The sequence below is a fragment of the Rhinoraja longicauda genome, chromosome 6 (assembly GCF_053455715.1).
Source record: "Rhinoraja longicauda isolate Sanriku21f chromosome 6, sRhiLon1.1, whole genome shotgun sequence".
NCBI lineage: Eukaryota > Metazoa > Chordata > Chondrichthyes > Rajiformes > Arhynchobatidae > Rhinoraja > Rhinoraja longicauda.
Genome location: NC_135958.1, coordinates 28,942,078 through 28,968,015, shown reverse-complemented (window position 1 = coordinate 28,968,015; position 25,938 = coordinate 28,942,078). Strand labels below are relative to the sequence as shown.

General features: G+C 46.2%; 1 protein-coding gene across 6 annotated transcripts in view; it reads right to left on the bottom strand.

The window, feature by feature from the left end:
- The window catches only part of gse1b (Gse1 coiled-coil protein b), a 514,981-nt gene that overhangs the window by 54,540 nt on the left and 434,503 nt on the right, over positions 1 to 25,938 (bottom strand). For all 6 annotated transcript variants that reach the window (XM_078400739.1, XM_078400740.1, XM_078400744.1 and 3 more), the window contains one exon: positions 17,281 to 17,480. In XM_078400739.1, coding sequence (XP_078256865.1) covers positions 17,281 to 17,480 — 200 coding nt within the window. The remainder of the gene's footprint in view (positions 1 to 17,280; positions 17,481 to 25,938) is intronic.

Below are 25,938 nucleotides of genomic sequence, written 5' to 3'. Positions count from 1 at the left end.
AGAGGTGTCAGAACGATAGCCATTTTCTTTGAAGTGGAAAGTCCTAAAGTTCTTGCCCAGTTTTCTCCTCGCTCTCGAGAAAGGCCACGCTTCTCCTACGATCATGGAGCCAGGCAGGTTGGAAACAGGCCCCTCGGCCCACCATGTCCGCACTGACCACCAAGCCTCCGTTTACACTAATCGCTGCATATTCCCATCAATTCCCTCTCACTGACTTAATGTGGGCAAATTACCTACAGTACAACAGTGAATGCACTCTGAAGATACTTCGCTGAGTTCAAAGCACTTTGGGATGGTGCACTGGCCCTGGGTTTTTGGCAGAGAGGGTACCATGGGCGTGAGGTTGTTCCGATCGTTGGCCAGCCGGTGTGTGTCTTCCCCCTCCGGGCCCCAACTCACCTCCTCACCTTCCATCTGAATCCATGGTGCACCCCACCAAGACCACACTAACTGTCAAGCATCCCATTTTACTCTGCACGTTCCCATCAATTCCCTCTCATTCCCCAGTCTGAAGAAGGGTCTCGACCCAAAAACGTTACCCATTCCTTCTCTCCAAAGATGCTGCCTGGCCCGCTGAGTTACTCCAGCTTTTTGTTCGGTTTATACCAGCATCTGCAGTTCCTTCCTACACAATTCCCTCTCATTGACTTACTGTGGGCAAAATACCTACTGAAACCAGTGACTGGACTTCTAAGGTACTTCAATGACTTCAAAGCACCTTGGGATGTCCTGCGAAAGGTAAACTCAAAGTTGCTCATGGTAGAACATCATGAAGATGATACCAATCAGAACAGGTCAGAATTCAAATCAAATATAATTCCCACTTATATCACACCTTTGCATGGTATGAAACTGTGGGATAGTTAGCTTCCCATTTGTCTGCTTCAAACATTCGCAGTTCAGCTATTGAGGAAGGCTTCAGAGAGAACCTAATAATTCAGCAACTGCTTCATAAGGAAGGTTGTCAGCTTTAATTAATGAGCACGACATAGCTACAGGGGAAAAGTAAGGGAGTGATACTAATTGGATGGGTCTAATATTGAGGCACAAGAGAGGGCTGAGTGGCCTGCTACTATGCTGAAACATTGAGGCGGCACGGTAGCGCAGCGGTAGAGTTGCTGCCTTACAGCGAATGCAGCGCCGGAGACTCAGGTTCGATCCTGACTACGGGTGCTGCACTGTAAGGAGTTTGTACGTTCTCCCTGTGACCTGCGTGGGTTTTCTCCGAGATCTTCGGTTTCCTCCCACACTCCAAAGACGTACATGTATGTAGGTTAATTGGCTGGGTAAATGTAAAAATTGTCCCTAGTGGGTGTAGGATAGTGTTAATGTACGGGGATCGCTGGGCGGCGCGGACTTGGTGGGCCGAAAGGCCTGTTTCCGCGGTGTATATATATGATATGATATGATATGATGATTAGATGCTAGCACCAGTACAATTTCCTCTTGATGGTTTATTTATAGGGTCAGCTATATTTGTTAAGTTATAGTTCTTGTTGTTGCAAGTTCGACAAGAACCACCATTCTTGACCTGAGACTGCGTGAGGCTTACCACTAAATTTCACACTCATTTGCACTGAAATGGTGACAAGCCTGAACGGGGCATGCTCAGATGTTATCATAACCAAATCCTGCCAAAGGTTAGCTAACAGGACTACATTGTACCTTCGGAGATGTTGTATAACTCATCGAATCCTCAAATACGTTTACCGTGTGCTTGCTGTTGGTTAAGTGGTCCAAAGCAGGTCTAATTTTTCTTCCCCTCTTGAAGTCATGGAGTCACACTGAGTGGAAACAGGCCCTTTGACCCAACTTGCCCACACTGACCAACATGCCCCATCTACACTAGTCCCACCTGTCTGCATTTGACCCATGTCCCCCTGCAACTACCCTATCCATGTACCTGTCTCAATGTTTCTTAAACGTTGCAACAGTACCTGCCTCAACTATCTCCTCCGGCAGCTCGTTCTATACACACATCACCCTTTGTGTAAAAAAAGTGACCACTCAGGTTCCTATTAAATCTTTCCCGCCTCTCACCTTAAAAAATAAAGAATAAAGTGGCCCGTCTTGACCCACGTTCTGAACTAACTCCAGCACCTGAACTGCTGACATAACCTGAACAGGAACCAAATCTTGACACCTCACTAGAAACAGCACAATGTTTGTCAGTGTGCCTTATTTATTTATTTATTTATTCAAGGAAGTGGGAGTCAATGACTCTGCCACTATTTATTATCCAACCCAATTCCCCCTAATCAGAGGCAATTAAGGGTCAACTACACCAGTTGGTCCTGAGCCACAACGAAACACATTTTTACCCAGAGTGGTGGGTGTCTGCAACGCGCTGCAAAGGTGGTGGTGCAGACAGATACAATGGTGGTATTTAAGAGGCTTTTGGATATTAACATGGATATGCAGAGAATGGAGGAACATGGATCAAATGCAGGCAGGGATGAGTTTATCTGAGCATCATATTTGGCATGGACATTGTGGGCTGAAAGGCCTGTTCCTGTGCTATACTGTTCTGTGTAGAAACAAGGAACTGCAGATGCTGGCTATATACAAAAGGACACAAAGTGCTGTAGTAACTCTGCGGGTCAAGGAGCATCTCTGAAAAACATGGTTAGGTGGTGACATTTCGGGTTGGGACCCTTCTTCAGACTGATTGTACTATTCTATGATCTGTATATTGGTAATGATGGCAGAGTGAAGCATAGTCATCTCGTATTGGTGTGAAAAGAATTGGCCTCCTCGGCAGATCTTAGGATGTCCCTATCCTATCCCATCCTCCAGTGTCTACCGGGCTCCGCAGTGAATTCCCTTGAGGACAGAGCCTCAGGCACTGCCACTATAGTGACTACTTACAGTCTGCATTGAAGTGAGAAACTAATGCAGTCATTTGATAACCATGGGCGGCAGTGGTGCAGCGGCAGAGTTGCTGCCTCACAGCACCAGAGACCCGGGTTCAATCCTGACATCTGGTGCTGCCTGTACGGAGTTCTCCAGTTTCCTCCCACACTCCAAATTCGTACAGGTTTGTAGGTTAATTGGCCTCAGTACAAAGAATGTACATTGTCCCTAGTGTGTAGGATAGTGCTAGTGTGCGGGGATTGCTGGTCAGCACGGGCTCGGTGGGCCGAGGATTATAAGGTCATAATGAATAGTAGAATTAGGCCATTCGGCCCATCAAGTCGATCCCGCCATTCAAACATGGCTGATTCAATCATGGCCAACTCCCCCCTCCTAACCCCATTCTCCTGCCTTCTCCCCATGGGAGCCTGTTTCCGCACTATATCTCTAAACTAAACAAAATATGCCCGAGAAGGGAGGTTTTACTTCATGGTGTAGTGTGTTGTTAATGGGTTCCCAGTGTGATCAGGTTTGCCACAGCCACATCCTGCCCACACCGTGTTTACCAGTTGTGTGTTACTTGGCAAGACCCACCATGTCCTGTTTGGACCCAACGACGAACTTTCCAGATATTCAACAGAAGGTTGGATAAAAGTTTAGTTTAGTTTAATATGGTCGCTGGTGCAGTGAACAGATTTTTTTTTAACGTGCTATCCGGTCAAGGAAAAGAATTTACACGATGACAATGAAGCCATCCAGAGTGCACAGGCAAAGGATACAACATTTAGTGCAAAGATATAACATTGAAGTTCGATAAAATCTGATTCAAGATTGGCGGTCAGATGATGCAGACTTCCTTCACTTAGGTTTCATGGTCAATATTACTGAGATTATCTTAAATTCCAGATTTATTTACTGCACTCTAACTGATGAGAGGATTGCTCAATGGTCTGATAACAGCAGGGAAGAAACTATTCCAGAATCTGGAGGGATACAGTTTCAAACGTCTGTACCTCCCACCTGATGGGAGAATGGAGAAGAGGGAGTGACTGGTCCTTGCTTATGCTGACAACATATTTCTCGTAACTCCAAACTCAGCCACGTGTATGTATCCCTGCCGCCTTTTTGCCGAGGCAGCGTGAAGTGTACTGTAGATGGGAGGCTGGTTTGTGTGATGGTCCGGGCTGCGTCCACAACTCTCTGCAAATTCTTGCTCTTGCACCAGAGTACTGCTTTCCAGGCAGTTCTGTCACCTTTGGACCCTGGACAGGGGGGAGATCTGGTAAACCAGGCAAGGCAGCAGCTTATGGGCTGGGGATCTCGGCTAACACTGGGGGCCAGAGGAAAAGGCAAAGGTAAAGTAAGTTACTGCTGCTGCCACTGCCTGCCCAGGGATGTTGATTCATGACTCTCCAAACTCCTTTCCCTCCCCAGCCAAAGAATACCAAAGGTAATCACACCATCGAGGCAGCAGGTGGGAGGGCACTATTAAAATAAATTATACAACGATTTCCGATCTTTTGGCTTACTATTTCCCCCTTTCCACCTACTGCTTTTAGAAACCTTTTTCCTGTGGGCAAGTACCTGGCATCTTCCCACGCCGGTGCGGTACCAATCTGAAGTGTGGGCAGTTGGCAAATGCTCCATCCTTCCCTGATATTTATTGCTGCATTCCTGACAGAGGTCCCCCAAAGTAATTGAGATTGGCAAGCAGTAAGTCAGACCGCTAGTTTCCCCTCTCCTCTGACTCTCAGTCAGAAGAAGGGTCTTGTCCCGAAACGTCGCCTATTCCTTTTCTCCAGGGACGCTGCCTGACCCGCTGAGTTGCTCCAGCATTTTGTGCCTGTCTTCAGTAAGCAGCTAACCTCTGACACAATCTCCTCCTCCATTCACATTTCTCATATCACCAGACTGTCCCTTCTTGGAGCTGACCTGTGAATAATTCACAAGGGCAGCATAACACGAAGAAATTCAACATGACGTTGCAGGAGAGATTAGTGAACAGGAATACACTCCCCAAATATTACCGCAGTTTGTTCAAGACACACCTTGATTTGTTGCAGCGCTGAAGGACCAGTATTTACAGCTAATCTGCCAAACAGAATTTTCATTGACCAAAGAGAAGACTGACGGCCTGTTTGTGTGTGGTTAGTTCGTACACTGCGTGCTTTGTCACTGCTTGCCCATGCTGAAGGCCCTACATAGCTGGTTTTAACCTCAAGGTACATACACTAAAAAATAGGGAAAACTCACACACGCAAGCATACGCACACATATAGACAGATATAGTCACACACACACACACACACACACACACTTAGACAGATATAGATGCAGACACACATGGAGAGACATGCACACACATACAGACAAACAGACATGCACACACAACATATAGACACACAGAGACAGACACGCACATATAGACAGATAGACACACACATATAGGCAGACAAACAGACACACACACACACACACACACACACATATAAATAGAGGGGTGACGAGACTCTTTTGACTGAATGTTGAATTGTGACTGTAATTGATATATAGAAGTCAGTGAAGTTCCCAAAAGCATGAATTGTAATGGTACCACTTTGAACCATTGCCATCCCATGTAAACCAATGCACCGGAAACATAACAGTTTGGTATCCTGTGGAAAGTGAGTCACCTCCTGACAGCTCCATTCATTTCCACCATCGGCAAAGTACAGGTCAGGAGTACTCATCCAGGCCAGTGGAGAGACTTCCATCACACACACAAGCATACGAACACATGTAGACAGATATAGTCACACTCACACACACAGACATATACACACACATAGACAGACAAACAGACATACACACACAACATGTAGACACACAAACAGATGGAAGTCACTCCACTGGCCTGGGTGAGTACGGCACCAGCAATGATCAAAAAGCTCAATACGAACCAGGACAAAACAGATCACTTGATAGGCAACCCATCCACCCCCTCAAACATTCATTCCATCCACCACGGTGTGCAGTGTACTAGCTATAATATGTCTGCAGTTACTCATCTAGGTAGATTATGGGAACAACGTAATTGACAGGTTCCCCAGTAGGTCACTTGCTTTTCCTCGTTCATTCAGGACCTCAGTGGTGGAATTCTTAACCAACAAAGTTGTGAGCAAAGCTTTACAAGAAGCTCTGCAGCGGTTCAAGATGGTGGCTCACCACTTGGTTCTCAAGCCATATAGTTTAGTCTAATTTAGAGATACAAGCACGAAAACAGGCCCTTCGGCCCACTGACTCCGTGCCGACCAGCATTCCCCGTGCACCAGCACCATCCTACACACTAGGGACAAATTTACAATTTTTACCGAAGCCATTTAGCCGACAAACCTGTATGCCTTTGGAATGTGGGAGGAAACTGGTGCACTCGGGGGAAACCCACGTGGTCATGGGGAGAAGAACGTACAAACTCGGTACAGACAACACCCGTAGTCAGGATTGAATCCGGGTAACTGGCGCTGTAAGGCAGCAACTCTACCGCTGCACCTTAACCGTGCCGTCGGTCAAGAAGGGCATTAAACGTTGGCCTTGCAAGTGAAGCCCAAGATCTGTAGTTAAATAAAAGCAGTGCAACATGCATGACACAACTTGAATGACAGAGACAGATGGAACTGCAGACGCTGGATTCTTGAGCAAAAAGCAAAGTGCTGAAGAAGGGTCTCGACCCGAAGCGTCACCCATTCCTTCTCTCCTGACATGCTGCCTGACCCGCTGAGTTACTCCAGCATTTTGTGATACCTTCGATTTGTACCAGCATCTGCAGTTATTTTCCTACACAAAGTGCTGAAGGAACTCTGCAGGTGAGGCAGCATCTCCGGAGGGAATGGAAAGGCAACTTGACGGGCGAGGGCCCTTCTTCAGACTCTGATGGCAGGATTAACTGTCTAGACACAAAATGCAGGAGTAACTCAGCAGGACAGGCAGCATCTCTGGATGGAAGGAATGGGTGACGTTTCGGGTCGAAACCATGGATTGATGTGCAATGGAGTCCAGATGGAAGAACAAAGCAGGAGATGTAGAGAATCAGTACTGTTGAGTTAAATATATTGGAAAGGAAATCTAAGAGTGGGAGGGTTGGAGATGAATTTGAATGTTAATGGTCGTTTTAAGTGTGTTGAAAGAGACTGGTTTTTCATTTTAAGTCTGATTGAATTAGCACAAGATGCAATTAACCATCAATTAACTAATTGATTAACCATCCATAATTTAACTAACCATCCATAATTTAACTACTACACCCCATAAGGTGAAAGGGGAAAGATGTAACAGGATCCTGAGCAGCAACTTTTTCACACAGAGGGTGGTGGATATATGGAACGAGCTGCCAGTGTAGGTATAATGTGTAGGCATGAACTGCAGTCACCGTAGACACAAAACTCTGGACTAACTCAGCAAATCAGGCAGCATCCCTGAAGTATTGTGTACAGTTTCGGTCTCCTAATCTGAGGAAAGACATTCTAGCCTTAGAGGGAGTACAGAGAAGGTTCACCAGATTGATCCCTGGGATGGCAGCACTTTCATATGAAGAAAGACTGGATAGACTGGGCTTGTACTCGCTGGAATTTAGAAGACTGAGGGGGGATCTTAATGAAACATATAAAATTCTTAAGGGGTTGGAGAGGCTAGATGCGGGAAGATTGTTCCCGATGTTGGGGAAGTCCAAAACCAGGGGTCACAGCTTAAGGATAAGGGGGAAGTCTTTTAGGACCGAGATGAGAAAACATTTCTTCACACAGAGAGTGGTGAGTCTGTGGAATTCTCTGCCACAGAAGGTAGTTGAGGCCAGTTCATTGGCTATATTTAAGAGGGAGTTAGATGTGGCCCTTGTGGCTAAAGGGATCAGAGGGTATGGAGAGAAGGCAGGTACAGGTTACTGAGCTGGATGATCAGCCATGATCATATTGAATGGCGGTGCAGGCTCGAAGGGCCGAATGGCCTACTCCTGCACCTATTTTCTATGTTTCTATCCCTGGAGAAGGCTTTGTACCTTTGTACCTTTTCATATCTCTAGTTTCCCTCGCGCCCGACTCTCAGTCTGAAGAAGAGTCTTGACTCAAAACATCACCTATTCCTTTCCTCCAGAGATGCTGCCTGACCTGGTGAGTTACTCCAGCATTTTATGTCTACCTTCTCTTGCCAGAGGAGGTAATTGAGGCAGGTACTATAAAAGCATTTAAGAGACATTTGGACAGGTACATGGATAGGAAAAGTTTTGAGGGGTATGGGCCGAAGGGCCTGTTTCCGTGCAGTATGACTATGACTCTACTACATCCCAACTCTAGAGGTGGGTCATATTCACAGTATTAGATGAACAGATAATCCCTTCAAATAAATTTGCCTGTGAAAAGATATATCTTGATCTCAAATCTCAACAAATATTTGAGATAGAGATGCGAGATCGTGCAAATTTCAGGCAAGACTAAGAATTTTTATTCGCTGTCCATTAATTTAATCACTAAATAACCATTGCTATGCTTACGTTAATTCATATTCACAGTGCTCGGTGACTCTAGCGTAAACTTCATTTGGGAATCAGAATCTATTTCGTTTGCTATCTTGGGTTGGATGTTCGACTCCGAGATAAGGTTTCAGCTGAGATTGAGTTAGAGGTGAAATCGAGTGAGTTGGAGGTAAGTGTGAGTAAACGAGAGGGAGTCAGAGTGAATGATGGAGAGGTACAGAGATTTAGGGAAGTAACAGGAACACACATTGAAAGAAAAATGTGAACTTCCCATTTCCCTCAACTAGTGAACGAGACTGCCAGATGAGAGCATAGCAGGAAGAATGTGGAGGCTTTAGAGAGGGTGCAGAAGAGATTTACCAGATGCTGCGTGGATTAGAGGGTATTAGCTCTTAAGATGAGGATGGGTAAACGTGGATTGTTTTCTCTGGAGTGCCGGAGGCTGATGGGAGATCTGATAGTGGTTTATAAAATGATGAGAGGCATAGATAGGATAGACAGAACCTTTTTCCTAGGCTGAGATGATTATTACACATGGCTTTGAGGTGAAAGGGGCAATGTTTAAAGGTGATGTCCAGGGGTGGTGGTGGAGGCAGATAGTGGTGTTTTAGAGGATTTTAGATAGGCACATGGATATGCAGGGAATGGAGGGATATGGATCAAGTGCAGGCAGCTGAGATCAGTTTAGCTTGACATCATGTTCGGCACAGGCATTGTGGGCTGAAGGGCCTGTTCCAGTGCGGTATTTTTCCATATTCTATGTTAGTGTGAATATACATCGTTCGAAACTGGGATTGGACAACCAGTTAACAGCGAAGAGAGTGATCAAATTCATCTGTAAAGAGTGGATTATAGGGAAAGTAGAATGATGGGGAGCATCTGGTAAGCCTCAGCTCCCTGTCCAGACAGGTATGGCGTGTAATTTAAAGCACTTTTTAGGTCAGTTAGTTAACTTCTCTTCGACAGATTCAGTTGGCACGAGGGAGGACATTGGTGCACATGTTAAGCCCTCCTCCACACTGGGCAGAATGACGTGCCTTTAGAAAGGAGATGTGGAAGGATTTCTTTAGCCAGGGGGCGGTGAATCTGTGGAATTCATTGCCAGAGACGGCTGTGGAGGCCAGGTCAATGGATATTTTAATGTTGGAGATTCCAAATTAGTAAGGGAGTCTGGGGATATGGGGAGAAGGCAGGAGAATGGGGTTGAGAGGGACAGATAGATCAGTCATAATTGAATGGCGGAGTAGACTTGATAGGCTGAATGGCCTAATTCTGCTCCTAGAATTTATGAACTAATGCCTGCCCAGCACACAGCAATAAGGGGAAGCTAGCTTCGATCAAAACAAAGGAAACTCTCAAAATATGTTATCTCTCCTGATGGTAGATCATTCATTTGTCTAATTGGTCTGTTGGGAGATTTCTACCATTTTCCCAATGTTATTAGAGCTTTCTAGCGTCCTTTAATTAGTTATAAACATTGACCATGGGCATTGACCACTGGGTTCCTCAGTGCCAGAGACCTGGGTTCGATCCTAATCTCGGGGGTTGTTTGTGTGAAGTTTGCACCTTCTCCCTGTGACCACGTGGGTTTCTTTCAAATGCTCTGGTTTCCTCCCACATCCCAAAGATGTGCAGGTTTGCATGTTAATTGCCCTCTGCAAGTTGCCCCTAGTGTGCAGGGAGTGGATGAGAAAGTGGGATTACACAGAACTAGTGTGAACAGGTGATTGATGGTCAGTGTGGACTCGGTGGGCCGAAGGGCCTGTTTGCATGCTGTATCTCTAAACGAATTTTAAAAAAAAAACTTAGTTTTATTCCAATGCTTCCTAATCCCCTCAGCCAAATTCAGTGCCTTACAGCAGAACTCTGCAGACTGAAGAAGACCCAAGGTCAAAGGAAAGTATTCAGAAATGTTTATTTTAAGCAGAAAAGATGGTACCTCATCTCCTGCCTGATCTTCCATGATAACGGCTTCCTGTGGAATGGTTTATGTGGAGCTCCACAAAAAATATCGGAAACAAACATTTGGTTCCATCGCTTCCAGTTACTCAGGTGATGTATTAGCATGTTTGATGTGACACTGACTCATCTGAAATCAGAAGGATTCTAAGATTCAGTGACGTGATTTTAACAGGAGCCAAGGTGGACTGGGAACTTGCTCTGGAGGGATGGCTTGCTATCCACTGATACGTTCTGGAAAAGTATGACTTCATTTAGTTTAGTTTTGAAATACAGCATGGAAACAGGCCCTTCAGCCCACTGGGTCCACACAGACCATCGATCACTCCCTCACACAAGTTATCTATGTTATCCCATTTTCACATCCTACACACACGGGGCAATTTACAGAAGCCAATTAACCTACAAACCCACAGTTCTTTGGGATGTGGGAGGAAATTGGACCACCCAGATGAAACCCACACAGCCACAGGAGAACGTACAAACAGTACCTGTAGTTGGGATCGAACCCAGGTCTCTGGTGCTGCAAGGCAGCAGCTCTACTGCTGCGTTTCTGTGCTGCCCATCTCTACTCTGGGGTCTTCTGTGGTGGAACAGCCCACCAACACAAATGAAATGACAGGGCGGTACAGTGGCGCAGCGGTAGAGTTGCTGCTTAGAGCACTAGAAACACGGGTTCACTCCTGAATACGGATGCTGTCTGTACAAAGTTTGTACATTCTCCCTGTGACTGTATGGGGTTTCTCCGGGTGCTCCGGTTCCCTCCCACATTTCAAAGGAGTGCAGGTTCGTTGGTTAGTTGGCTTATGTAAAGTGGCCCTAGTGCATAGGATAGAAACAGGGTACAGGTAATCACTGGTTGGCCTGGACTCGGTGGGCCATCGAGCCCGTTCCCACACTCCCAGCATAGTAACAGCTGGGTTCTCTTGCATATGGCAGACTTGGCAAGTGCCAGTTAACAAAATCTACTGGTTAACATGATGTTAGGTTCCCCCTTTGACACAGCTGAAAGAGTTGCTGGACCTATTCCAAAGGCAGTGTTTTTAGACATACAGCATGTCAGCCAACCAAGTCCACACCAACCAAGTGCCTGTTCTCATTAGTTCTAGGATCTATGCCACTTTCACATCCACTCCCCACACACTCGGGGCAGTTTGCAGCTGTCAATTAACCTACAAACCCGCATGGCTTTGGGATGCAGCAGGGGGGGAAACCAGGGCACCCGGAGGAAAGCCACGCAGTCACAGGGAGAACGTTAAAACTCCACACACAGACAGCACCCGAGGTCAGGATCGAGCCCAGGTCTCTGGCGCTGTGGGGTAGCAGCTCTGCCAGCTGTGCCAGCTGTGCCAGCCTGTTCCTCAGCCACAGTGATGTGGATCTGGATTTACGCACAAGGGTTACAGACTGCCTTCCTTCAGTTAAACAGATGGGATTGTGTGACTATCTCAGAGTTTCATGGTCACCATTATGGAATCCAACCTTTTCAAAATAAAATCCAGATGGTTTAATTTAAATTTCCCTGAATGCTGTAGTGGGATTTGAACTTCAGATCATTAATGTGAATTATTAATCTAGCACTCAACCACAACGCTAGATTTCCAGCATCAAACACTGCATCAAATATCACCATAACTGACACAAAGTGCGTCAGGGTTAACTACACCCAACCACCATTCACCTTCTCACTTGCCCACAGCCTTTTCAGCAAATGTCCTTTTCCTCAGGCTTATAACCTTTTCAGGCAGATGTCTAAACTTCTCATGCAATATACAAGAGCTACTGTGAATGGAATTGATTGTAAGTCAAACTCTATCCTGCCAACAGGGGACCCAAGGAAGTCTTTATACTTTAGAAACGCAGCGCAGAGACAGACTCTTTGGCCCACTGACTCCACGCCAACCAGCCAACACAAGTTCTATCCAACACACTTGGGACAATTTAACAGAAGTCAATCAACCTGCAAACCTTTACACCTTTGGAGTGTGGGAGATAAACCAGATCACCCGGTGAAAACCCACGGGGTCACAGGGAGAACGTACACACTCCGTGCAGGCAGCACCCATAGTCTGGATCAAAGCCAGGTCTCAGGCGCTGTAAGGCAGCAACTCTACCGCTGCACCACCATGCCCCCCCGACATGCAGTCACGAATCCTATCAGTATATCACTTGTCAAAGTGTCTAATACTCTGAGCGGATCAGCGGGGTAGTGGGGTGGTGGTGGTGGGGGGGGGGGGGGGGGGGGGAGGAAGGAGGAGGAAAGCAGCACAGGGAGGTGAAGATTTCAAGCAGAAGAAATTATTATTGCAGTAAGATAAAATTTCCATCAGATCACAGCAGCACACCTGAAGCTAATTCTTTGGTTCCAACATACGTCACAAATTATGGGTTTCACTGCTTGTGTCACTCGTTATCACCTTCTCCACAGCCAACAATGGACCATTGTGGGCTCCATCGTTCCTTGATCGTCGTTGCTGGCGTAAATTGTCCTTTTGCATACGTTTCATTTATTTGTTCTATGCACCTTTTCACATCTCTCGTTTCCCTCTCCCCTGATTCTCAGTCCAAAGGAGGGTCTCGACCCGAAAGCTCACCTATTCCTTTTTCTCCAGAGATGCTGCCTGACCCGCTGAGTAGCTCCCAGCTTTTATGTGCCTATCCTCAGTGTAAACCAGCATCCGCAGTTCCTTCCTTCACAAATTATTGCACCATTTGGAGTGAAGATTGAAAAAGATTTACAAAACGGCTCAAGACATCAGAACTCCCCTCCGAGATTCAAACCCTCCTCTCTTTGCTTTTGTGTTGGGAATACTGCTGAACCTTTCTCAGCCAAACCTGGATCAGTGATATGTGAGATTCAAGATTCAAGAGAGATTCAAGATAGCTTTATTTGTCATCCAATATTGGACGAAATTCAGTCACCCACGGTCCACCAATAAAAGCATTAAATAGGCATTAAAATTACACAACCCCAAAAACACACAAAAAAAGAAAAATCCATCAAAGAAACATCCGTCACAGTGAGTCTCCTCCAGTCCTCTCCTCACTGTGATGGAAGGCCACAATGTCTTTCCCTTCTCCTGCCGTCTTCTCCCGCGGTCAGGTTGTTGTGGTTGCAGGCCTCTACCCTGCCTCCCTCCTTCACCACCACCTCAGTCCTTTTAACTTAATAAATGCCTGACAGCAATAGAGATACATCAATACCTGCGCCACCACAGGAACATTCTCTTGATCGGATAAGGCAGACATAAATCAGATAGAAGCAAGTAAACTCTGCTTGCCTTAGGACCCCAGAGAGTCAATTATTCTTTGGAAGGGAAAGAAAACAAATACTTTTAGCAGCTATTTTCCATCAGGATTATAGCTGTATGCTTGTCATGGCACTTGCAAATCAGTCGAGCTCTTCTTATCAATGGAACCTTTTATGCACAATGCAAGGCACGAGAACTACATTTTATATTTACTCTCAAGCATCTGAACTGATTCGGTTTACTGGGCAGGATCCTAATCACACAATTAGCTGGAACACTGATTGCTTCTGCTCCCTTATCACGTAGCTGGGTGATAATTTGATGAATCCACTAAGAGCTGACTTGTGCAGTGTGTGCATTCACCGTGCGAAAAAGCACTGGAATCTGCAATCTCAGCCCTCTCTTCTAGTTCCGCCACACAGAAGGTTAAAACCCTGGAGGCCCAAGGCAAGTGGCTGGAGCTCGGTTGGAAAATGGGTTTGAGTTCAGCTCCCGCTCCACAGAAATCCAGGCTGGCGCCCCCGTGACAGAGGAAACAGGGCAGTGTCAGAGGAGTTGTTAATCAGATGAAACCCTGGGTGGCCTCTCAAATGAATGCAGATCGTTCCATTGTGCTCTTCCAAAGAAGAGCAAGAGAGATTTCGCCAATATTTTAGCTAATTCCTAACCCATAACACTATATTGGGTTTTTCCGAGTGATAAGAGTCATACAGTAGGCCCCTCGGCCCAACTTGCCCACAACGACCAACTTGCCCAATCTACTCTAGTCCCGCCTGCCCACATTCAGCCTAGATCCCTCCAAACCTGTCCTATCAATGAACCTGTCTAAATGCTTCTTAAATGTTGGAATATACACCCACCACCCTTTGTGTAGAAAAGTTACCCCTCAGGCTCCTATTAAATATCTCCTCCCTCACCTTAAACCTCTCTTTTTATTTATTGAAATATTTTTGTTGGTTTATATTAACAATTCAGTACTGTGTTTATTACCTGTTGTGCTGCTGTTGCAAGAAAGAATGTAATTGTTTCATTTCGGGACATGTGACAATAAAACACTCCTTACTCTCAATATCATTAGGTTTTTCACAACGTACTGCCCGGTATAAATCAGGCTACTGGATTGTCTGCATTACAGCAGAGACTACATCCATCCATACTTCAATGGCCGTAAAACGCACTGAAAGATCCTAAATGGGACTTTAAAGTGTGATGTATAGGTGTCTGCATCCGGGCATTACTATTCTTATTACAGACCGAAGTTCTCTGTGAAACAGAGCTGCAAGTTGCACCTGGCCAGGCCAATGGCCCTCTTCTGATCAATATAGGGAATTAATTTGAGGGCAGTAATGTAGCTTCCTTCAAAGACACAAAGTGCTTGTGAGCCTAGCAACATCCCTGGAGAACATGGACAGGTGGCGATTTGACCTGACTGTGGTGGTGGTGGGGGACTTTAATGTATTCAATTATTAAAGATAATATTTACAATACCTTAAAGCAAAACAGAACCCACCACCATAATACAAGGCAAACAAATATACTAAATAAACCACTATACAACTATGTCACAATCCTTGTCAAGGATGCATCCAATCCCCCTGCGGTGCCCAGCGGTCCCGGAAATCCTCCAGGGTGCCCGTGGACAGCGCGTAGTCCCTCTCCAACACCACCCGGGCGCGGATGTAACCCCGGAAAAGGGGTGTGGTGGGGGGCTTGGGGGGAGTGGAGAGAGCTGGAAGAGAGGTGGGGGCAGAACAAACCCCGCAAGTTATAGGTGGATATGTGAGGGGGGGTTTGATCGGCAAATGGTTGGACAAAGGGCAGAGATGGAACGTCCAGAAGTATGGGATCAGATTAGGTCAAAAGAGGCATGAAATGTGAAGCCAGAGAAAGGAATGTAGGTGAAGGGGATGGGATGGGGCAGAGAGGAGGAGAGAAATGGGTGCAAATCCAGGTGGAGCACAGGGGAGTGGGGGGGGGGGGGGGTGGGTTAAAGAAGAAGGGGTTGTTTGTAGGTTAGTTACTTAGAATTGGAGAATGATTGTTGATATCATTGAGCTGTATGCAACCCAAGCAGAATACGAGGTGCTACTCTTCCAGTTTGTGCCCTTTCTCCCATAGTCACATTGGCAACTGGGAACTGGGAAAGGGAAAAGCTTCAAAGCTGGGAAGCAAATTATCTCTAAAACAATCGACAATAGGTGCAGGAGGAGGCCATTCGGCCCTTCGAGCCAGCACTGCCATTCAATGTGATCATGGCTGACCATTCACAATCAGTACCCTGTTCCTGCCCTCTCCCCATACCCCCTGACTCCGCTATCATTAAGAGCTCTATCTAACTCTCTCTTGAAAGCATCCAGAGAATTGGCCTCCACTGCCTTCTGAGGCAGAGAATTGCACAGATTTACAACTCTCTGAGTGTAAAGGTTTTTCCTCATCTCCGTTCTAAATGGCTTACCCCTTATTCTTAAACTGTAGCCCCTGGTTCTGGACTCCCCCAACATTGGGAACATGTTTCCTGCCTCTGGTGTGTCCAATCCCTTAATAATCTTATTTGTTTCAATAAGATCCCCTCTCATCCTTCTAAATTCCAGTGTATACAAGCCTAGTCGCTCCAATCTTTCAACCTATGACAGTCCCGCCATTCCGGAAATTAACCTCGAGAACCTACACTGCACTCCCTCAATAGCAAGAATGTCCTTCCTCAAATTTGGAGACCAAAACTGCACACAGTACTCCAGGTGCGGTCCCACTAGGGCCCTGTACAACTGCAGAAGGACCTCTTTGCTCCTAAACTTACCTCCTCTTGTCATAAAGGCCAACATGCCATTAGCTTTCTTCACTGCCTGCTGTACCTGCATGCTTACTTTAAGTGACTGATGAACAAGGACACCCATATTTATTTGTACTTCCCCATTTCCTAACTTGACACCATTCAAATAAAACATCGAAATAAAGAACTGCAGATGCAAGAAACAAAGATATTCAGATGCTGGTTTATACCAATGATGGGCACAAAGTGCCGCAGTAAGTGCAGAAAGGTCGGGACCCTCCTTCAGACTCTTGCTATCTGAAGAAGAGTCACGACAGGAAGCTGCACCTCATCCATTTTCTCCAGAGAGGCTGCCTGACCCACTGAGTTACTCCAGCTCTTTAAGTCTATCTAACTGCAGATGCTGGTTTACCAAGGAAACAATCGGTCTGAAGAAGGGTCCCGACCCGCAACATCACCTATCCATGTTCCCCCGGGATGCTGCCTGACCCGCTGAGTTACTCCAGCCATTTGTGTCTTACCTCTAAAATCTGTTGCCCTAAAGAGAAAGAAAGGTAGCGAATCGGACCCAATTCCCCGTGACTTGCAAATAATCAGTCCCGAGCAATGGATACAGTGTGTGGTGCGGCAGCAGTATTCACAGATACTTGTAGAACCTGACAGGGGCGGTGACGAGAACGCTCCTGCCATGGCCCATGTCATTTATTTACGCATTAAACGATGGCTTGGAGCAAATCCTCATGGAGAAACAGTTCCCGTGGCAGCAGTGACCCACGAGATACAAGACCACACACAGCCTTGTCTGCTTTGTTCCAATTTGTCCCAATCTGTTTTGTTGCACAGGTGTGCGAATCCAAATGAAAAGTCAAGGGGGAGGTGGAGTGAAATTCAATGCCAAAGCGACCTCTTCCCCATTTTTTCAACGCCGTCCGCCTTGCACTCACCTGTCTGCCTTCACTCCGCCAGATTCCATTGATGGTTTTCGTTGGGGCAATGGTCACCACGGGTGGAGTGCTGGGAATGCTGTGGCCGGTGGGCGGGACAAGGATGGTTCCAATCGGACCTCGTTTGGGCGTGCTGGCAGGAGAACTGTGATTGGTGGCCGGTGAGGAGACTGGCGAGGACTCGCTGCTTATCGAAGATCCTGGGAAAGCAAAAGCAGAGAACCCACAACGTTCAAAGGACTTGCTGCCGGGCATGTTTACACTGTCAATTTGTAGACATAAGAGATGCAGCGCGGAAACAGGCCCTTCGGCCCACTGAGTCCGTGCTAACCAGTGATCACCCCGTGCACTTGCACTATCCTACACGCCAGGGACATAATTACAATTTTACCAAAGCCAATTAACCCACAGACCCGCACGCCTTTAGAGTGTGGGAGGAAACTGAGAGATCTCGGAGAAAATCCACATACGTCATGAGGAGAATGTACAAACTCTGTACAGACAGCACCCGTCATCAGGATCGAACCCGGGTCTCTGGCGCTGTAAGGCAGCAACTCTACCGCCGCGCCATAGTGCTGCCCCAATACTGTTAGGTAAAAAAAATGCAACAGCTATTTTGCACAAATTGAATTGACTGATCAGTGTTGGCTGAGTCAAACACTGGAGGAACTCAGTGGGTCAAGCAGCATCTGTGGAGGAAATTTAAAGACAGTGATTCGGATCGAACACTGAATTCTCCAATTTTAGTTAACCTCTCACTACCCCACCCCCTTTCTCCTCCACCCCCCCCCCCCAAAACCTCACTCCCCCTCCTCCTTCCTCCCCTGTGTCCCACCTATTTCCTTCCACTCACCACCCTGCCACTTTCCTTCCTCTGGCTTTACAATCCGCAACTCTTCAAATCTGTCTCACACCTTTATTTATATGCTGTAACTGTAATTCTTTTTTGTGCACAATCCGCAGGCATTGCCACTTTCATTTCACTGCACATCGTGTATGTGTATGTGACAAATAAAATTGACTTGACTTGACTTGACCTTCCTTCCTTTCTTATCTCTGACCTTTGTTCCAACCATTTGGCTATCATAATCACCCCCCTCACCTATTGCCTGCCACACTTTGTCCTGCCTCTCCCCTTTTCCAGCTTTCTTCCCGCCCCCAACCTACAATTAGTCTGAAGAAAGGTCTCGACCCAAAGTGTCACCTATCCATGTTCTCCAGAGATGCTACCTGACCTGCTGAGTTATCCCAGCACTTTGTCTTTCGGACTGGGGCCCTTTTTGAGACTGATTGTGATGGGCAGAATATAAGAAGCTTGTTCTACTCTTCAAATAGCAACAACCTGGGTAGAAGGCATCTAACCCAGACAACTCAGAAGCAAGGTGGCATCTATGTTGCACCTTCTACATGTTGCACTCCATTGAGTGTACACCATTCAACACACTTGGATTGAACCAAATTCCTTTCTCCATAACCGTCTGACACAATAGACAACTGACATAGCCACTCAGTACAGCTCTGATATGGTCTCATTTAAGACATTTAAAAATTGACCAAATTTACTGTCTCCATTCAGTCGCGCCAACATTTTTATTGATGAAAAAACAGTTACTGCAGCTCCAATCCCTCATGAAAGCAGTCTTTGTTGTTATCCTCTAATGCAAGTGTTGAAATAGACAACCATGAAAGTTCTGAAGGTGGAAATGCAGATGTAATGGGCAGGTCAAATCTTGTTTGTAGTGAAGGATTTGATTCAAACAAGAAGCAGGGCCACAAAGAACTGCAGATGTTGGAAACTTGAGCAAAGCACAAGGTGCTGGAGGAACTCAATGGATCAGGCAGCATCTGTAGAAGGAATAGAAGGACAACGCTTTGGTTTGAAGAATGGTCTCGGCCCGAAACGTCACCAGTCTATTCTCCCCATAGATGCTGCCTGACCTACTGAGTCCTACAGCAATTTGCATTTACTTTAGTTTAGTTTAGCTTATTATTGTCAGATGTACTGAGGTACAGGGCGGCCCAGTGGCATAGTGGTGGAGTTGCTGCCTTATAGCACTAGGGACCCAGGTTTGATCCTGACTATGGGTGGTATCTGCACGGAGTTTCCTCCCACATTCCAAAGGCGTAGAGGTTTGTGGGTTAATTGGCTTCGGTAAAAAATTGTAAAATTGTTCCTAGTGTGTAGGATGGTGTTAGTGCTTGAGGATTGCTGGTTGGTGCAGACTCGGTGGGCCGAAGGGCCTGTCTGTTTCTGTGTGTATCTCTAAAGTAACATTTCAAGTACAGTAAAAAGCTTTTTTGTTGCGTGGTATCCAGTCAGCAAAAGTACTATACATGATTTAAATCAAGCCGTCCACAGTGTACAGATATTTCTCTTTGCGAGGCAACATGAGTCTGAAATAAAATTGCTTGGCCCAGCACACAGCAAGAATGAGTACGTGTGTCCCATCAGACCTGGGTAAGGTCCTGAGACAGCTTGTTACTCAAGGTAACTGACTCCAGAGAAAGAACATGTAGGAAGGAACTGCAGATGCCGGTTTAAACCGAACAGCTGGAGTAACTCAGCGGGACAGGCAGCATCTCTGGAGAGAAAAAATGGGTGACGTTTCGGGTCGAGACTCTTCTTCAGACTCAAGAAGAGTCTGAAGAAGGGTCTCGGCCCAAAACATCACCCATTCCTTCTCTCCAGAGATGCTGCCTGTCCTGCTGAGTTACTCCAGATGTTTGTGTCTATCTCCAGAGAAAGAACACTATTTCTCTTTAAATAAGAGAGTTTACTTGTAGAACCACAGCGGAAAAAACATCTTTGAATCCTTGCCAGAGAAAAGCCTCTGAGATCCCCCGGCAGTGTTGATTATGGGTTGGGCTTCAGTTACTGCTGTTTCTAATGCGCCCTTTTGAGTGATGTCTGTACACTCCAGTTGTGATAATGACCCTGTTCTCGCAGCATGGCGTGGGGATGATGCTGCTGCAACTCCTCTGTCAGAATGGGAACATTGCAAACCAGAGAGGCTGTGACTCTTGCAAAGTGCCAATTCTCTCCGTACTGTAGTGTGGCCAGGGAAGTGGCCGGTCATTATGTGGGAAACTGGTTCATCTTAACAAGTGTCCACAGTGCTACCTCCCCATCCATTTCAACAAATTGAGGGCCTGGGCTATAGTGAGAGATCGGGCAGGCTAGGACTTTATTTATTGGCGTGCAGGAAGCTGAGGGAGATCTTATAGAGGTGTTCCAGATCACGAGGGGAATAGATAGGGTCCTTTACCCATTGGGGAATAGTTGACTCTCCCGACATTTAAGAAACAGTTAGACAGGTACATGGATAGGACAGGTTTGGAAGGATATGGACCAAATGCGGGCAGGTAGGATTAGTGGAGCTGGGACATGTTGGCCGATGTGGACAAGTTGGGCCAAATGGTTTATTTCCACACTATATCACTCTATGACTTTATGAATTAAGAACCAGAGAATGTAGGTTTAATGTGCATGAGGGAACTGCAGGTGCTGGTTTACACCAAAGATACAGACAGTATAGATACAAAATGCTGGAGTAACTCAGCGGCTCAGGCAGCATTTCTGAAGAAAAGGATTAAGTGATGTTTCAGGTCGAGACTCTTCTTCAGTCTGGACTCTCAGTCTGAAGAAAGGTCTCGACCCAGAACGTCACCTGTTCCTTTTCTCCAGAGATGCTGCCTGACCCTCTGAGTTACTCCAGCATTTTGTGTCTAACATATCTTTAAGGTGAGAGGGGAAAGATTTAAAAGGAACCTGAGGGGCAACCTTATCACACAGAGGGTGGTAGAGGAGTTGGTTGAGGCCGACATTATAACAACCTGACATTTTGACAGGTACATGGAGAGGAAGGTTTGGAGGGATATGGGCCAACCACCCGCAGGTGGGCCTAGTGTAGATGGGGCATCTTGTTCGGTGTGGAGGAGATGGCCTCTTTCCATGCTGTATGACTCCATGACACTTAGGGTTGCCAACTGTCCCGTATTAGCCGGGACATCCCGTATATAGGGCTATGTTGGTTTGTCCTGTACAAGACCGTCCTTGTCCCATATTAGGCCTGGACACTGTAGGTCCGGGGTCCACAGTAGGCCCGGACACTAACGGAGGTTGCATAGCAACCCACCTCCCGGCCTGGGCGACCGCCATTGGTGGAGCGGGAGCACGTGGCCGCTGGCTGGGTGAGGTCACGTGGGGCACGGGGCAGTGACGTCACCTTTTGTCCCTTATTTGGGAGTGAGAAAGTTGGCAACCCTAATGACACGTTACCAGCACCAAGCTTTGTCTTCAAACAGTCTAGCTGGCAGTGAATGGACAAGTCAGGCCAGGGAGAGGCTTTGCTTCCTCTGATGCATTGCCTGGGCTGGGAGCTCGGCTGTTTGCACCAGTGGTATCACCAGGAATCGACTGTGGGGCCTGTTCCATTGCTGTACCTCTAAAGTCTACAGTAAAGTCTAAAGTACCAACCTCAGAAATAAGACACTTGAAAATCATGAAACATTTCAAAATCAGGTCTCCCACCCTTCTGCGACTGGGTTGTTAGTTAAAGATCACAAGAAGTGAAGAGGCACATTCCATGGGATGGACAGAAAGGGATGTCGTATTGGGAAATTGGAATTAAAAACTGGGGATTTGGATGGGGAACCAGAAATAAAAGGACAAAGCTTCTGTGGGCACACTGGGAACTGGTGCCTGTGAATCACTAATCTCAGCAGCAGAGAGATCAGCAGATGGGGAGGGACCATATTCCACTTCTGACAACAAACATAATTTGAAAGCAACCTGTTCACAGATCTCGGGGAAATTTCACTAACATTGGAAGTAAGTCGGGAACTGGCAGAGTTCTCAAGGCATTTGCTTTTGAGGGCTTTTTTTAAATGCATGATGCATGTCAGCTTTGAAATCAGAAATGGATGTGACCAACTGTTTAAGTGTTTAGACAGACTCACGAAAGGCAGGGAATGGAGGGATGTGGATCATGTACAGGCAGATAGGATTAGTTTAGGTTAGAATCATGGTTACTGCAGCTATTGTGGGGTGAAGCCTGCCTTTGTGCTATACTGTACTATATTAGTTTAAGGAGAGATATAGGAGGTCCTTCCTTCCCGCTGCTGTGAGACTGCACAACCAGCACTGCTCCCAGCAGACGAGTCAACAGTAACAGTTAAGGTATACAGTGTAAACTGATGACAATTTATCTTTGCCTTTACTTTTATTTATAATGAATGGTCTCTTGCTATCTACTTTGCTGCTGTAACACTGTAAATTTCCCCGATGTGGGATGAATAAAGGAATATATTATTATTATTATTATTTGTTTAATGTAGAGATACAGCATGGAAACAGACCCTTTGGCCGACGGAGTCCACGCTGACCAAGTGGAGGTTAGATCCTTGAGGATATTTAATGGGGAATTAGATAGGTTTTTGAAAGATAAGGGCATTGGAAAACTGGCATAGAAAGTTCTCCAAGCCTTCAATGCCTTGGTCCTTCAGAAATGTATTTACTTTGTCTGGAATGGAAAAAGAGGTGAAGCCTGAAGTAGATCAACCATAATAACAAAGATACAAGAGACAGCGGATGTTTGAATCTTGAGGGGAAAAAAAAAAGTTCTGGAGGAACTCAAACAGATTAGGCAGCATCTCTGAATGGGAAATGGACAGACGCCATTTCGGGTCAAGATCCTTCTTCAGACTGATGAAATAAGAGGAAGGAAGCTAATGAAGAGAGGTGAGGGGAAAGAGTGGGGCAAAAACCGGCGAGTGATATGCAGATACAGGTGAGGTGTGGAGATTGGCAGATGGGTGGAGATAGTAACCCAGGTTGCAGGTGCGGTGGAGCCAAAAGGATGCCAGATACATAAGGAAGAGGAGGGGTGAAATGTGAAGCTGGAGGAAGGGATAGAAACATAGAAACATAGAAAATAGGTGCAGGAGTAGGCCATTCGGCCCTTCGAGCCTGCACCGCCACTCAATATGATCATGGCTGATCATCCAACTCAGTATCCCGTACCTGCCTTCTCTCCATACCCCCTGATCCCTTTAGCCACAAGGGCCACATCTAACTCCCTCTTAAATATAGCCAATGAACTGGCCTCAACTACCTTCTGTGGCAGAGAATTCCACAGATCTCTGTGTGAAAAAAACACGTGTGAAAGGTGACAGGGGGAGGGGGAATAGGGGGGGATAAAAGGGAAATGGGCAACTCGAAGTCAGGAGGGATGGGAGATGAATGGAAGGAAGAGGGTAAAGGGGCAGGGAAATGGGGGTAGTGGGAGAATGGTGTGCACAAAACATGTGCTCCTCATGAAACGTAAACCAGGCCAGCAATTTCTGGCCATCCTTAAACTCACCCTTGCCCTTTGGAAAGTGGGATTGAGTTGCCTTAGAATACAGAACATAAAAAAATACAGCACAGGAATAAGCCCTTCAGCCCACAATGCCCGTGCTAAACACGATGCCTGGCTAAACCAATTTCATTTGCCTGCATGTGATCCATACCTGTCCATTCCTTGCCTTCTTAAAACACTCCAATCCCCATGCAGTGGAAAAGCATTATCACTGAAAGCATAAACTCCAAACCTGGAGCTCAGCAACACTTAAAGTGCTTGTGGAAAATTATATTCTCGCTTTGCGGTTCTTTAAAAATAAAAAAAATTGTCCCCTCATGCACCATTTTTGGTCCCACAGCATCAGAGATGCATCCTCTGAGAGAACGTCAAAGTGCGTTCTGAATTATACAGCCTGGCGTTTGATTAAATTAATTAAGTGTCGCCTCATTTAACACCAGGTTAAAAAAAATTAAACCCCCTTCCACTTAGACAAAAAGGTAAAAGGAAGTCAAGTAACGAGGTAGGTCTTGTGCGGCTAATTGCTAAGACCCAATATCAAACCTACCCCTCGATTCACCTCTGAAATGTAGCTGGCTGGAAATAGACTGGTAGCCCCCTGGGACGTGAAAACATCAGGATGGATTCACCAAATGGATTGCAAGAGAAAGGCTTTAAACAACAAGATTTCAGAATGTTAAAAGGAACTCGTTGATGTCAGTTCAAAAGCCAGGAAATCTATCTTGTCAGACCAAGGCCAACAACAATTAGCAGACTAATCTTCTCCCAGGGTTAAAAAGAAGACATCATTCGAGTCTCTGATAGCTTAGCGATCAATACTATTAAAACGAGAACAGAATTTAAATGATTCAAAGGTCTTGACTTAAAAGTTTAATTCTCAGTGCACGCTATTCGAAAGGACATGAGGTGTTTAATTAACCTCCTCCACATAGAAACAATGCAGCTATCTAACTAATTTGGATTAAAAGTGACAGATGTGGAGCTGTATCAAGCGTCTTCAGTGTTCATCCTGCACAGCACACACACTACTGAACATGTTAGATCAGGAGGCGAGAATAGACACTGTTCCTTAATCAACCACTGATTTACTCTGGTTACTTGCTGCATGTTGGCAGTGTTCTCTGTTGAGCGTCTACAGGTTTACGGCAGGGGATACACTGACTGGTTGCATCGCGGCCTGGTTCAGCAACTGGGGCGGCACTGTGGCGCAGCGGTAGAGTTGCTGCCTTACAGCGCTAGTAGTGCCAGAGACCTGGGTTTGATCCCGACTATGGGTGCTGTCTGTATGGCGTTTGTACGTTCTCCTCATGACTGCATGGGTTTTCCCCGGGTGCTCTGGTTTCCTCCCACATTCCAGAGACGTGCAGGTTTGTATGTTAATTAGCTTTGGTAATTTGTGAAAAATGTCTCTAGTGTGTGTGTAGGTGAGTGTATGGGGTGACCGCTGGTTGGCACGGCACCTTGGGCCGAAGGGCCTGTTTCTGCGCTGTATCTCGAGTCTAAAAGGCAGTGTGAAACAGAATCTTTTTGAGTATTTGTAAGGCAGAAGTAGATAGGAATGTGAAAGAGAGGGTGGAAATACAGAACTGAGGTTACATAGAAACATAGAAACATAGAAAATAGGTGCAGGCGTAGGCCATTCGGCCCTTCATGGCTGATCATAAAAAATCACTGCCCCATTCCTGCTTTCTCCCCATATTCATTGATTCCGTTAGCCCTATCTAACTCTCTCTTGAAAACATTCAGTGAATTGGCCTCCACTGCCTTCTGTGGCAGAGAATTCCACAGATTCACAACTCTCTGGGTGGAAAAGTTTTTCCTCACCTCAGCCTTGACAGACCGGACATGATCTCAGTCCTTACAGATCAGACTGTTACAGATCAGATATGATCTATTTGAATGGGAGAGCAGCCTTGGGTGGAGGAGAGGGTGGTGTCTGGGCATGAAACCTACATGCTCCTAGTGTGTGTGCTTATAGAAAGCTACAGACCCATCTGGAAGCCTCCACAGAACCCTCTCCTTAAAACCCCTCTTCAAACACCTGCATTGTTGATCAGGCCCTTTCAGCATCTGTCTTTTTTGGCTCACTATCAGTCTGAAGAAGGGTCCCGACCTGAAATATCTCCTATCCATGTCCCCCAGAGATACTGCCTGACCTGCTGAGTTATTCCAGCACTTTGTGTCTTTTTTGTGATATGGTCTGTTCCTCGGTAACTTGCATGTCATTTATGACGCAAAATCAATGCAAGCTCTGTGTATCTTTAATGATCAATCTCAATGAAGTATTGGGGCAGAACAC